At 35.8% G+C, this 14,952-nt stretch overlaps 1 protein-coding gene across 2 annotated transcripts in view; it reads left to right on the forward strand.

Annotated features, from left to right (window-relative positions):
• Positions 1–6,836, forward strand: part of LOC121384160 — a 42,490-nt gene extending 35,654 nt beyond the window's left edge. For both annotated transcript variants that reach the window (XM_041514416.1, XM_041514417.1), the window contains 2 exons: positions 3,589–3,794; positions 4,432–6,836. In XM_041514416.1, coding sequence (XP_041370350.1) covers positions 3,589–3,794; positions 4,432–4,628 — 403 coding nt within the window. In that variant the 3' untranslated portion in view covers positions 4,629–6,836. The remainder of the gene's footprint in view (positions 1–3,588; positions 3,795–4,431) is intronic.
• Positions 6,837–14,952: the final 8,116 nt, after the last annotated feature.

Below are 14,952 nucleotides of genomic sequence, written 5' to 3' on the forward strand. Positions count from 1 at the left end.
TTGCTGCTAATCGAAAAGAGTAGTCCATGAAGTGGCGACAGCAGGTTTTCTCTCTATATATCTGTATGGTCCTTAACGATATGTCTTGATGCATAATAACCATTAAAAAAATGTGTTGAGTGCATCGTTAAATAAAACATTTCCTTCCTTCCTGCCTTCTTCCTGCCCACCGGCCTCGGTGGCGTCATGGTAGGCCATCGGTCTACAGGCTGGTAGGTACTGGGTTCGGATCCCAGTCGAGGCATGGGATTTTTAATCCAGATAACGACTCCAAACCCTGAGTGAGTGCTCTGCAAGGCTCAATGGGTAGGTGTAAACCACTTGCACCGACCAGTGATCCATAACTGGTTCAACAAAGGCCATGGTTTGTGCTATCCTGCCTGTGGGAAGCGCAAATAAAAGATCCCTTGCTGCTAATCGGAAGAGTAGCCCATGTAGTGGCGACAGCGGGTTTCCTCTCAAAATCTGTGTGGTCCTTAACCATATGTCTGACGCCATATAACCGTAAATAAAATGTGTTGAGTGCGTCGTTAAATAAAACATTTCTTTCTTTCTTCCTGCCCTGTCTGTCTGTCTGTCTGTCCATCCTTCTGTTCCACATATGGTTTTCTGGACGTTTTTTCACAATGCCTAAAGATATTGAGTTGACATTCTGTATATAGCTTTATCATGTACTGTTACAGATCAATTATGACTTTCAAGGTGATTTACCAGTTTTTGAGTTATGGCCCTTGAACTTAGACGATACCACAGCAATATTTTAATACAGAAATATTTTCCAGACTTGTTTTTTTTTTCCACAATGCCTCAGTCTATTGAGTTGAAATTTTGTCTGTAGCTTTATCATATACTGTTACATTTTACTAATTTTTATGGCCCTTGAACTTAAAAGAGATGAAAATTGGTCGTGCCCACTAAGAGACATGTATTGCTTTAGCAGTACTCTAAGAATTATTGTTACTTTACCTTCCTTGTTTCATATGTTTTTCCTTTGTGTGCCAGTCTGTTTTAAAAGCATGGGCTTTGGTTGTTCACCAGTAAAGGAAAGTGGTCCTCTGTAAAATGTAAATGCTTCTTCTGGTTGAAATTAAAATTTAGGATTGGAATATTGTGCTAACAAGTGAGAGTACCCATAACCAGTGACAGTGGCAGATCCTTAGCATGGAATGAATCCTCCATCACCATGTCCAATCTGTTGAAAAATCCACAAATCGTTTAAGAAGGAAGGAAGACACTGTTTTATTTAACAACGCACTAGACACATTTTATTTTAGGGTTATATGGCGTCAGATATATGGTTACGGACCACACAGATATTGAGAGAGGAAACCCGCTGTCGCCACTTCATAGGCTACTCTTTTCAATTAGCAGCAAGGGATCTTTTATAAGCACCATCCCACAGACAGGATAGTACATACCACAAACTTTGTTACATAAGTTGTGGAGCACTGGCTGGAACGAGAAGTAGCCCAGTTGGCCCACTGATGGGGCATCAGGTGAGTGCTGTACCACTGAGCTACGTCCCGCCCCCTTAAATCATTTAAGAAATCAAAGAAATTAAACATTTTATTTATATTTATTATAATTAGTCCCCTACCAGTCCAGCCAGTCAGAATGTTTCACCACATACAGTTTTCAGGACTGTTTACAGATGAAGTTCGACTCATGGTGATTTACCCATTTTTGACAGTTATTGCCCTTACACATGTGAGATAAGAAAATGGTTTCTTTTTTAAACTTTTGTTTCGCAGTGCCTCAAGATATTGATCTGGGAAAATAAAGGTCATGGTATATACGTTCCTATCTGTGAGATGGTGAATATAAAAGATTCCTTGCTGCTAATCGAAAATGGCATGGTGGCAGCAAATTTTCTCTCATCTGTTAGGTCTTTAACTCTTTTCTCCCATTCTCAACTGCAGTCAAGACATGCAAAAACTGAAAACCCATTCTCGACTGTAGTCGAGACGCAACTGGTCTTCGTAAACACAGCTGTCAGGAGTTATCTATCTTGATTCTGTGAATGCTAGAATATACTAGAACAACAGTCGAACATGTTGAGTGTATTTTGTAGACTAGTATTTAAATTTAAGTTCTTATCACAATCTCGAAAAGAAAACAAAAAAACAGTCTAAATTTGTGTAAACATTATTGATGACATAATGGGCACATGGGTTCGATTTCTCGCTATTTATGTTTAACATTTCTTTTGAAGCATGTTGGACATTATATGATTATTATTTAATGAAAATTGAAGATTTGTAAAAGAAGTATTCGTCGCAAATAACTGATAATAGAGACTTTGAAGTAGATGATGGATGGGATTACTCATCATTGATGGAAAGTGAAAATAAACTTTTGTGAAAGTGTCATAAACAATGATGTCGTGGATCGTGATTGTAGGGTTTTTCCAAAAATATTTTTAATATATTAAATAAGTTCTTCTGTTAATTTTATTTTGGTAATTAGACTTACTAAGATCTCCTCTAAACTATAACACACATCAAAAGAGTGTTACATTAGTTGTTTTTTTACAATTCGAGGTTGAAAAAAGTTGGTTCACAATTACGTATTTCACATCAGAAACGTGGATCAGTGATGACGTTTTCTGGTTGTAAAGCTGGGTGGATACGGGTTAACCGTTTGTCCAATGCCATATAACTGTAATTAAATTGTGTTGAGTTGATCATTAAATAAGACATTTCTTGAAGCCAGTACTGGGAAGTTAACACAGAGTACATGTCAGTCTTAAACATGATAACTGCACCACTGCATTTTTCCATAGCTTTCTCTGAATGTATGAATGAATGTTCCCCTGTATGAAAAATACATCAGCAATTGGGTGTCAGACTAAGCTTTTTTTTAATGCTTTACCCCATCAGAGCTACCCACTCCATTCCACACAATATTAAGGTCAATGACAGTCATTTTTCACACCCTTGTTTTGGCTTCATACACAATAAATATAACATATCTTTCCGTAATTTGACTTGAAATCCATATTTCGTAAAAGGTACAATTTTTTAATCACAAGATTTCCTTCAAACACATTCAGATGCATTAGTAATGTTCAAACAAAAACATTTCTATAGCAATTTTGCATTGGAATTTTTCCTGCGTTCTTAAAACAGAAACGTTATTTATTCAGTTTATGGTTATTGTAAGGAGATGCAAAGTGACATCATTGGTATTCTGACGTCATTCAAATTCAAAATTGTCTATATTATTAGAATGCTTCGCCACATTAAAATAGAAACTGGTTTACTAACCTTGACTCATGTCAAAATTCTATAACAAGCTAACAACGCTGTTTACAGGTCGGTATGTTTTTATTTAAGTTTTAAAAGGTGAAAGAAATAAAAAGTACCTTTTGTCAAATATAATATATCAAACAATTACCATTGGATATATTTTATTTATTGTGTACGAAGCCAACGGGTGTGAAAAGTGACTGTCGTCGACTTTGAGTTTCATATAGTTCATATTTCCAGCATATCGACAGGTTACATGTATGTACCTATTTATGTATATTTATTGAATTATATTGCCTGCAATAGTGTATATAAATGATTTTTTTCACCCGGGTTTCAGAAAGCTTAAAAAGTGTCATAAATACTTGAAGAGAAAGTCGAAACCCATGCCCTCTAAAGAAACAGTGGAAAGTCCAAAAGAATTCCGCCAGCTTGGAAAACTGATAGGAATTAATCCGGATGGATCACAGTTGGTGGAATTGAAAAAGCCTCCAAATGGCCCAATTGGTTTCTACATTGCCAGAGGAACAGCTAACTACGATTATGGTAATTTAACGTTTATTTTAGACCGCTGAGAAAAGAAAATAGATTGGTATTACTCTAATTTGTGTATTAGTCAATGGAGATTTGAAACAAATATGTTACAGATTTATAGTGCATGCACTAGTTTTATGTTAGGACAAACCCAGTCTGACTAGTGAATTTTCAGAGGATATGCTCATCCTGAATAGTATATTTGATAGGTAGGATCATCTTTTTTAGTAATAAGATTTATTTCAGCTAGTACATGTACTTACATGTATGCAGAAATTATTCATTTGAGTTGATGAATTTTAGGAGTTGGTAAATTATCTTTACTTCATTATAAGATTCCCTTTTCAAGAAGTAGTTTTAAAATTGTTTTATTTTTGTTCTTCTCCGACATACTCATTCTGGCTAGTATATTTGTTTAGATGGACTTGTACTTTTAAAATAGTTCTTGTACACTGATTACACTGGAAATTAATTAATAGTAAAATAAAATTTAAATTTTTTGTTTCTTTTCTTTTCTATTCATTCTTTCTTTCATCTTTTTTATTCTTTTCTTTTCTTTGAAAATTCTTTCTTTCTTTCTCTTTCTTTCTTTCTTCCTTTTATTTATTTATTAAAATTATATATATATATATATATTTTTTTTTTTCAGGACTTTTAGTTTCACGTTTTACCACTGAGAATCCAGAAAAACTGTTTGCCGGGATACTTGGCGTCGGTGATGAGATTCTCGAGGTCAATGAAAAGCCCGTCAAAGATCTGACTCTGGAACAAGTCTACGAACTGATGGCGGCCAGTGATAAACTCATTCTTAAAGTTTTCCCACTCTTTGCCAGAAAAGATGTATAAAACCAGGCTACAGATTTTCAAAGCCATCTTAGCGCTACAATATCATAAAACCGTCATAAGCTATGACGTCACAACGTCGCATGCCATAGTCTACGAAGGTTTTATGATATCATAGGGCTTCGAAAATCAGGGCTCAGGCTGATTGGATTTTGTTCCATTTTTGAAATATTAATACCAAAGCTTTAAAAAAACACCTCAAAAACAGCATATTATATCTGTGTTGTTAAAGTATTAAGTTAAATAGATAATATAGCTTATTTTATAAAAAAATATATATATATAATCTGACTTGCAGTTTATAAATTAAAAAAATCATTGCATTATAATAAATGCTGGATGATAGAATGTTAAGAGATAAGGGATGTTTATTGATTGGAATGAAGAAGTAGATCTCCGATGTGAGAAAGGCCGTAGAATATAAGAGCGGGTGTAGGGGAGGTAATACCCCCTATAGAAATGATTTTAGTACCTGTATTGGTAATACAAGTACCTACACCGAACAGCTTCCAAAAATTAAACAATGACAATGCATAACTAACATCCACCTTTGAAGAAATAAATATCTTATTTACATTTCATCAGCCGTTCAGATGTCATGGCATTTAGCAAAAATTCCATGAAATTATTTTGTACAATGGGTGGAGTTGCATGAAAAAGTGTTAATTTCTTTGCTGGAAATCAAATAAACCTTGTAGCAGCAAGCAGAGTTATGTGCTAATTGAGATGGCTAGTATGGTCTAGACATCTATAAGACTGTGAAGTCATTTAAATTAGTTGGTCAGTACATTACATATATTTATAAGACACAAATAAGCCCTTTTTTAGCATGCTGAGTTATACACAAACTGAAATGCCAGCGTGGTCCATAAAACTTTGAAGTGATTTAAATGAATTGGTCAGTACATTACATATATAAGCCCTTTTTTTTAGCACAATAAGTTATACACAAATTGAAATGCCAGTGTTGTCCATAAGACTATGAAGTGATTTAAATGAATTGGTCAATACATTAATATACATTTACATGACTGAAGTCATTCAAGAACAAATTAATATGCGCAACAACTTAAAATCATGTATGCAACATAGAAATGGTCTGTGTATTGCTATCTGTTGCAAGGTTTTTAATTCAGTTAAGAAGGTGATGAAGTGGTCGGTGTGTACCAAACATCGTTTATAATCTTTTGAAGCCTAGTTTCAATATACATTATAATACCATATTGGTTTGCTAAACATTCCAGAGTAATGTATGAGAGGTGAAATGTAATACATGTATATTACACTGTACTCTTGTAACCATTATGTTCATTATCACTCGGGATATGTCCGTTTACATGCTGTTTGAAAAGATATGCATAATATATGTAGATAAAAATAATATTTGTATGATGTGAAGAAAAAAGCTCAGGCCATTGAAAAGCTGTATAATGTTTAGAGCTTAATAATGTTTTTTGACATCCCATAGTTCATTTGAGATTACTTATTTGCATTTACCCATGTTATCAAATCTATATTCTATTATTTATTTAAGTATTTATTTATATATCAATATATGTATATATATATATTTATATTTACATCAAATCGGGCTGATTTTTTAAATCAAAATTGGTGAGAAAAAATATTATTGTCTTTAACATTGTGTCTCAACATTCCAGACAAGTTGTCTTACTGTTATCTCCCTTGCTTTGAGTTAGCTTTACTACTAGTATGTAAGATATACTAATAACAGTCATTGTTTTGTCGTAGACTTTTGTGTGGTTAACATTTCAAGTGGTGTTTGTTGACTTGTAGTTGAATGCAATCAAGATATTCGGGTTTTATACCTTACCGGGTGTATAGATCTGTGTATGGCTCCTTACACCAAACCAAATCCCACTTAGGATAATGTTAAACTTTAACATTTTATAATAGGAAAGGAAAGAAATGTTTGTTTAATGATATACAGTGTTTTAAGCTATTGCTATTTGGGGATAAGTAAGTTATTTTGGCATTTGATCAAGACAGCAAGGGTTAAGAGCGGCTGCCAACACATAGGTTACGTCCCTTTGTTTATTGAAGCTGTAGATCGGGTTTTGGTGCCACCGGCCTCAGTGGTGTCGTGGTTAAGCCATCGGACATAAGGCTGGTAGGTACAGGGTTCACAGCCCGGAACTGGCTCCCACCCAGAGTGAGTTTTAACGACTCAGTGGGTAGGTGTAAGACCACTACACCTTCTTCTCTCTCACTAAACACTAACCCACTGTCCTGGACAGACAGCCCAGATAGCTGAGGTGTGTGTCCAGGACAGCGTGCTTGAACCTTAATTGGATATAAGCACGAAAATAAGTTGAAATGAAAAGAAAATGTTTGGTGCCTGTGCTACAAGTGGCAGACCTCCTACAGATGCAGGTGGAACCATATATATTGTCAGGATGGGCTGTTCTTTGTAGGCAAAGCATCTGACAGTGAGTCTGACTCTTATATTAACTTCTTTTGGAATCAGTCTTGTGCAGAGATATGATACTGAATATGCCAATGGCAGATTTGTAATCATCACTATGATACAGCTTCTATTACACTTTTCAAATTTTATTTTGGTGTATTACTGGAGAATAGATTAATGCATAGTATCAAATTGTTTTGGGGGGGGGGGGGGGGGGGGAACTGTCTTTGAGGACAATTTAAGGTATCTTAAATATAGGCTTAACAGCTAAAGGATTGGCTAAGTGTGATTTTTTATGTTTAGTGTATATTTTAATACAGTGTATATTGTGATAAATTTTATTTTTGCAGTTTTTCCAGCATTTGTGTTTTAAGTGCTATTGTTTACTCTTCCTAGTTTGTAAATCATATTTACTTCCAGTTAGATAAAATATGATCAGTGAATAATATTTGCCAAAGGTTTTAGTTTTGTGAAGTTTTGTGGATTTATATTATGTCTTTCAAAGTATATATATGTTTTTGATGATAATATTCGGGGACAGAATTCCATTACACTTTTGGAAAACTGGATCCTGTAAAACAAGTATTGATTTGTATAAAGACGTACGTATTGTCTATTTCATATAAAAGTCATCAATGGGCTGTTTCTTTGTGTATATTACATGTAATCAATACATTCCAGCCAAGCGTTATCCGTGTAGATTATGTAGCATCACTGGAACCCAGCTGATCAATGTTTAATCGAACATGAGAGCTTCACTGCATATCCGTATATACCAGGGTTCAAGCTAGGCTAGAAAAAAAAGGGAGAAGTGACTTGTCTCTTTAGACACATCAGGGAGAAGTGAAGGAGAAATGGGAAAGACTTCGACCCATACTACTCTATAAGAATAAGAATAATTTATTTGCATAACACCCGCATATGGGCAGAGCAAAAATAATATAATATACATTTATCTGCAGTAACGTTAACATAAATATACATTAATCAAAGGCTCGAAGACTAACCCGAACACTAATTATTGAAATGGGTGGAGGGTAGGTAATGGGTCAAACTCATACCAAGAAATGAGACGTCTGACATCCATAATCAACCCTAAAGGTAATTTCACATGATACGAGTGTGTCGTTCAGGAACAGCCAATTACATAGCAACTGATGAAATCATAATGTTTGTATTGTCATAATTGGCTGTTTTCGTACAAGGCACTCATATTGTGTGGTGGTGCCTTAAATGTTACTAAATGTAACATTATTGGCACTCAGATTAAAAAAAAAAAAAATATGTTTTATTATTGTTTGTTCCAATTGCATTGATTACATTTATAGCATCAGTGATTTATTTTTAAAGCGTTGGTGGGCCCATAAGGCTATTTCTCATTCCAGCCAGTTCACCAGGACTGGTGTATCAAAGGTCATACTATGTGCTATCCTGTCTGTGGGATGGTGCGTATAAAAGATCCCTTGGTACTAATGAAAAAATGTAGCGGGTTTCCTTTCCAAGACTATATGTCAAAATTATCAAATGTTTGACATTCAATAGCTGGTGATAAATAAATCAATGTGTTTTTGAGGTGTCATTAAACAAAAAGAAAGTAACTATTTAAAAAAAAAGAAAGACAAATGGAAATATCATAAATAATACAGTATACGGCAGACATTCATTGTCTCTAGAGGATTCCATGTCTAGACATTAAAATTATTTTTGGAGATATCTTTTACTTTATAATTGTTTAAAAGAAAGGCAATAAATGGTAGTAATACAAAAAAAAAAGCATTTTTAAATAGGGAAGTGTATTGGGTAAGAACAATAATAATGGTGATGGTGTGGTAGAACAGTTGTGCCCCTGGTCTTCTCATGGTCATAAAATTGTACAGCACAATTCTGCCCCTGATATTCGGGTAAGAACTGAATTTCTACATGCATACTTTATCACAGAGTATCGGTATGATGAAGTAGTGGCGTAGGAAGGTGTCAAAACGTGGGGGTGCACACCCACAAACACACACACACACACACACACACACACACACACACACACACACACATATATATATTATAAATATATATTATAAATACAAACATACATACAAATATATATACATATAAATATATATAAGCCATTGCTGCTGCTACTGGGTCAAGAAAAGTGGGGAGTGCACATGACCCCCTTTACCCCCCCCCCCCCCCCTCCCACACACACACACACTTCCTACTCCTGTGTAAAATATTAGCTCTTTTATAATAGTTTGATCAAAAAGTATGTTACTGATTCGGTGTTTACATCGACAAGTCATTATATATTTTATTGTAAATAATTCAATTTTATTTATTGAGTATGTGTAGTGAGATATTGGACAACAAATGATTGTCTTATAATAATTCAGTAAGCCAGCATGCATGAAACAACTTCCTTTGTTATATATAATCATGCAAAATTCATTGATTTTTAAAATAATAGCTTCCCATGTGTAACGTTAATTGCAATGTGTAAATATTAATTTATTTGATGTGTGATTTGTGTTGGTGTGTTGCATTTAAACATACATATTTTGTGTTATGTGTTTTAGATTTACATCGTAACTCTGCATGAGATTTGTTTCTGATATCGTATACATAATATTTTAAAATACAGCCTGTGATTTTGTCTATTTTTATTTATTCTTTTTTGTGCTTTAAATTATTTATTGTGCATTATAATTCAGAAATAATAAATCCTCTTTATATATTTGATTACAGCCTTTTAAGAAATGTGTTGATTAATCCATTCATTTGGCTACATTTTATTCTACATTTTATTCTACATATTATTCTACATTTTAAAAAAAAACCAATCATTGTAGTTAATAGAGGCATACTGATACGGTTTTGTAGGAAGGAGGTCATATCATTTTGTTGTATACCCTACACAAACGCCTCACACAAGTAAACACATTAAAATAAATTGCATTGTATTAAAATGAATAATAATCAACAATTTGACATTATGCATGCATATAGAATGTGATATAATGTAATGTGACATAATGTAATGTAACCTGTCATAAACACTGACACACACACACACACACCTACACATTTCCTGTCCTGGACAGAGGAGCCGGCCGAAGCCGCCACTTGTGCCCAGGACAGGCATGCACTACAACAGCTTGCTCTGAATGTGCACGTTAAACACTCTGACCTGACCTCAAACACACACACACATACAGACACACACACACATACACACATACAGACACACACACACACATGCACGCACGCACACACACACACATACACACGAGAGGGGAAGGACCTAGCCACCAACCCTTTAAAAAATGGTTGCTATTTTTATTTTCACTTTAAATTGGACAAAATCCTCATGTTAAAATTAACCCAACTGGCTATTTTTAATTTTGTTTAAAATTTGTTTTTTAAAGTTGTACTTAATGGACCATGATGGTTTTTAACTGGAAATAGTGTTTGGTATAAAGATAACAATGTCTATCATTTCCTTGATTACAGTTTGATGTTGGCATTGTAATGAAGTGCATGTTTGGTATTACAACGACTTCACAGCATTTTAAATACACATGATGATAAAAGTGTTTATGGTTTTATTCCATTGATCAATGTATCAAAGTCGTTCCTTAGTAAATCTGTTTTAAAAAAGTTGAATGTATTTTAGATACACATGATAATAAGTGTTTATGGTTTTATTCTATTGATCAATGTATCAAAGTCATTCCTTAGTAAATCTGTTTTAAAAAGTTGAATGTATTTTTATATATTTAAGTAATAAAAATGTGTTTGCAGGTTTGATACTTTTTTATATATATATTTGTATACCGGTAGTTTGATCTTTCAGTTTTAATTACATCATTTCATTTCAACACATTTTCGTGCTTATATCCAATTAAGGTTCCAACAGACTGTCCTGGGCACACATCTGGGCTGTCTGTCCAGGACAGTGGGTTAATAGTTAATTGTTAGTGGGAGTGAAGAGAGTGTAGTGGCCTTACACCTACCCATTGAGTCGTTAAAACTCGCTACTGGGTGGGAGCCGGTACCGGGTTGCGAACCCTGTACTTACCAGTCTTATGTCCGATGGCGTAACCAAGACACCACCGAGGCCGGTTTAATTACATCTAGTATCTTTGCTTGTGACTGTCATCTTAAAAATTGCATAATGCTGCAATCGGTGATGGTCTCCACCTACGGCAATTTATATCTCAACGACAGCAGTTGCTGTCGGTGCCGTCGTTAAGTTCAAGGTCCTGAAGTCAGAATTGTCCTGTGTTTGTCGAGTAATAACTGATGATCAGCCTGCAGATATTAACAGATATTCCTTTCATTTTTATTAACAGTAACAATGTCTTTTATGGTAGCACTGTACTAAATATTATCCAGCTGGGTCGACGTTGACTTTTCATAGTGCAGTTAATTCTACCAGTCTTGTCATGGGCAATACATGTACTGGTAGCCCAGTGGTAAAGCGTTCTCTTGATGCACGGTCGGCCTATCGTCAATCCCCGTTGGTGGACCCATTGGGCTCTTTCTCGTTCCAGCCAGTGCACCATGACTGGTACATCAAAGGCTGTGGTATGTGCTATCCTGTCTATGGGATGGTGCATATAAAAGATCCCTGGCTGCTAATCGAAAAGAGTAGCCCATGAAGTGGCGGCAGCGGGTTTCCTCTCTCAATATCTGTGTGGTCCATATGTCCGACGCCATATAACTGTAAATAAAATGTGTTGAGTGCGTTAAATAAAACATTTCCTTCCATCATCGCTGTGTCAACTACCTTAAAGCTTGTCTTTGAAACGTGTGTGGTACCTGAAAAATATTACAATTTTGCGTAAAATTATTGTGTTGTAGAAAATATCGCGTTATGTAAAAAATGAGCATAAAGCTATGTCTCCATGTGTGCTTATGCGTATGCATATGCGCGAACGTGTGCATACGCGTATGCGTAATGACTGTCTCCATGTGTGCGTAGAAGAATGCGTAATTTGTTTGGCGTGATGTCACAACGTGTAAGTTGAGGAAGTGGCCACTGAAATATGAGTAGGGGAAAAGTTATAACAGGGCCGTAGCTAATTTTGTGTTGTTGTTGTTTTTTTTGGGTTTTTTTGTTGTTTTTTTTGGGGGGTGCAACTGAGTAGTTAATAGTCTAAAACTCATTTTCTTTAAGTTTCTATAATGCTTTCCGATTTTTTTTCTGGGGAGACTGCCCCCGCCCATGCTAGCTACGGCCCTGTATAATAATAATAATAATAATAATAAAGTTAATAATAACAATAACAACAGTAATAAATATATAATAATAATAGGGGCCTAATAATAATAATAATGTTGAAAAGATTGAAATCACGAAAAGACGCACACAATGTTAGCTTCAAATTTAGCGGGAAATTCACCGATGACCTAGTTTTATGGAATTTACGTGTCCGTACTGTGAGTACGTAGAGAAAAATTCGCAACATGTACCGATTCTGTGCGTGCGTTTTTTTTTACGCAGACGCTCACGCATACGTACACATGGAGACACCACAATTTAAATACATAGAAGCGAATTTTTAGATACTCACACGTTCGCGCATACGCATAGGCCCTACGCAAACGCGCAAATGGAGACCTAGCTTAAAGGTAGGAATCCGTGTGTACATTGTGCGTGGTGCGTAAACAACAGTTTATATAGAAATCAATTGAAGCACTTCCGTGTGTGTACCCAATGCGTGATGCGTGTTGCGTAATGCGTTAATTCCCGAACTCTTCGGTGATCGATGCAATACGCATCACACAGACAATACAGACACAGGAAGTAGGGAAATCGGGCATGACGTCATAGTAAAAGGGTGGCGGGGAGGGGGTAGCGGGACGTAGCCTAGTGGTAAAGCGTTCTCTTGATGCGCGGTCGGCCTAGCATCAAGCCCCGTTGGTGGACCCATTGGGCTCTTTCTCATTCCAGCCAGTGCATCACAACTGGTTTAACAAAGGCCGTGGTATGTACTATCCTGTCTGTGGAATGGTGCATATAAAAGCTCCCTTGTTGCTAATCGAAAAGAGTAGCCCATGCATTGGCGACAGCGGGGTCTTTAACCATATGTCAGACGCCATATAACCGTAAACAAAATGTGTTGAGTACGTCGTTAAATAAAACATTTCCTTTCTTCATTTGAAATATCTGGTATTTACGAAGGTTAAAATTAGGTTGGGTTTTTTTATTACATTTAGGGACAAATATATTATAGACGAAACAACATCCAACTAAAATATAAATGGGGGTAGATTGCGTATGTATCATGCATTTTACTTTGGAATATTGTAGGTTTTAAAGGTCCACAATCATGGCACAATATTAATACACAGTATATTAAATAAATAAATAAACAGAGTATTAAAAATAAAAAACAAAAATACCATCCCAGTTATTAATAAAGTGACTTTTTGTAAAACCCACTGCTCAGTCGATTTGACTCGCATCAGACCTGTGACGTAGTATCCGGCCTTCTGTTAACGTGCTTATATACCACTTCCTCACCAATCGAGATACCAACTGTGTGTGTGTATATATATATATATATACACACGGACGCACGCACGCACGCACAAAAGTTTTGTATTTAATTATGAAATACAAGCCCCATATTTTTTATCGTTCTAGGCTTGGTACCTTTTATATTGGGATGGGGGGGGGGGGGGGGGGGGGGCAACATCCACACTATGTACACATGTATATGTATGATTTTATTAAATTTAATAGTAAAAAAAAAAAATGTTTGATGGGGGCGGGGGCGTGTTCCTCTCCCTACGCCACTGCAGGGACGGCGCATGGCCGTAATACTTTTCAAAGAGGCACCTTTGTGGGTTATATTTGTTGGATCTGTGAAAATGTCCTTCTCAAATGAATTTGAAAGAAGAGTCTGGCAACCTCGAGCCGTACCACTATATTTTACACAGCCGCCCCTGCTCTGGTATCCTCCCCGCCTCCCCCCCCCCCCCCCCCCCCCCTCCCCTTTTGAGCTCTAGTTTAGCTCGTGCTCGTCGTGGTTCCTTGTTTGCTGTATCGTGCGCAATCGTAGAACATTTGCCGGTGGGGATACAGGCTTGGAACAGATATGTAAATTTTTTTTTATTAAAACATAGGTGTCATATTTATCGACCACCTTAAATAATTGTCGTAATCCTCAGGGATGAAGTGGACACGCATGGGTTCTGTTTAAGAATCACTTCCATGCAAACCTTGTGATTGACGGTTTGTTTAAAGTTCGGAAAAAGTTGCTGCTTTGATACATCCAAACACTAAACAATGATTCACCATAAACAATGGTTCACCATATTTTATATTTCAAAAGAATATTCCATCCATACAATTCAATTCAATAGAATAAAATTTTCGCGTTTTAAAAATACACGTGGTCCACCTTCCCGGTAAAATGTCTGAAAGGCTGCGAATCACGCTTTCGTGTTATGCCGGTTAGCGCGTCACGGGGTCACGTGACTTAGCTCTTGGCTTCGACAGGCGATGGGGAAAACGCGACTTTTTGTTGCGAATATATTAAAAAGGGGTAAAAAAAAATATATTTTTGATACTCCATATATATTGTAAACGGTATACGTAGATACCAAACAATAGTGAATTACGTTTTTGATAAACGTTGACCTTTAAAAGTTGCACACACACACACACACACACACACACACACACACACACACACACACCAGGAAATTCACGCAAACGCAATATATTAAATGTTTTATGTTACATAATCATAAGTCGATTACATTTATCTTATGTGTAATGTTAAGAAAGGTAGATAATAACTTAATTAAGATTCCTTTTTGTAATATTCTTCTAAGAGGACAAACAAGCTTCACGCACATGAATATATACGCTTACATGGAAACCGTCAAAAC

Source organism: Gigantopelta aegis, chromosome 10 (genome assembly GCF_016097555.1).
Source record: "Gigantopelta aegis isolate Gae_Host chromosome 10, Gae_host_genome, whole genome shotgun sequence".
Lineage (NCBI taxonomy): Eukaryota > Metazoa > Mollusca > Gastropoda > Neomphalida > Peltospiridae > Gigantopelta > Gigantopelta aegis.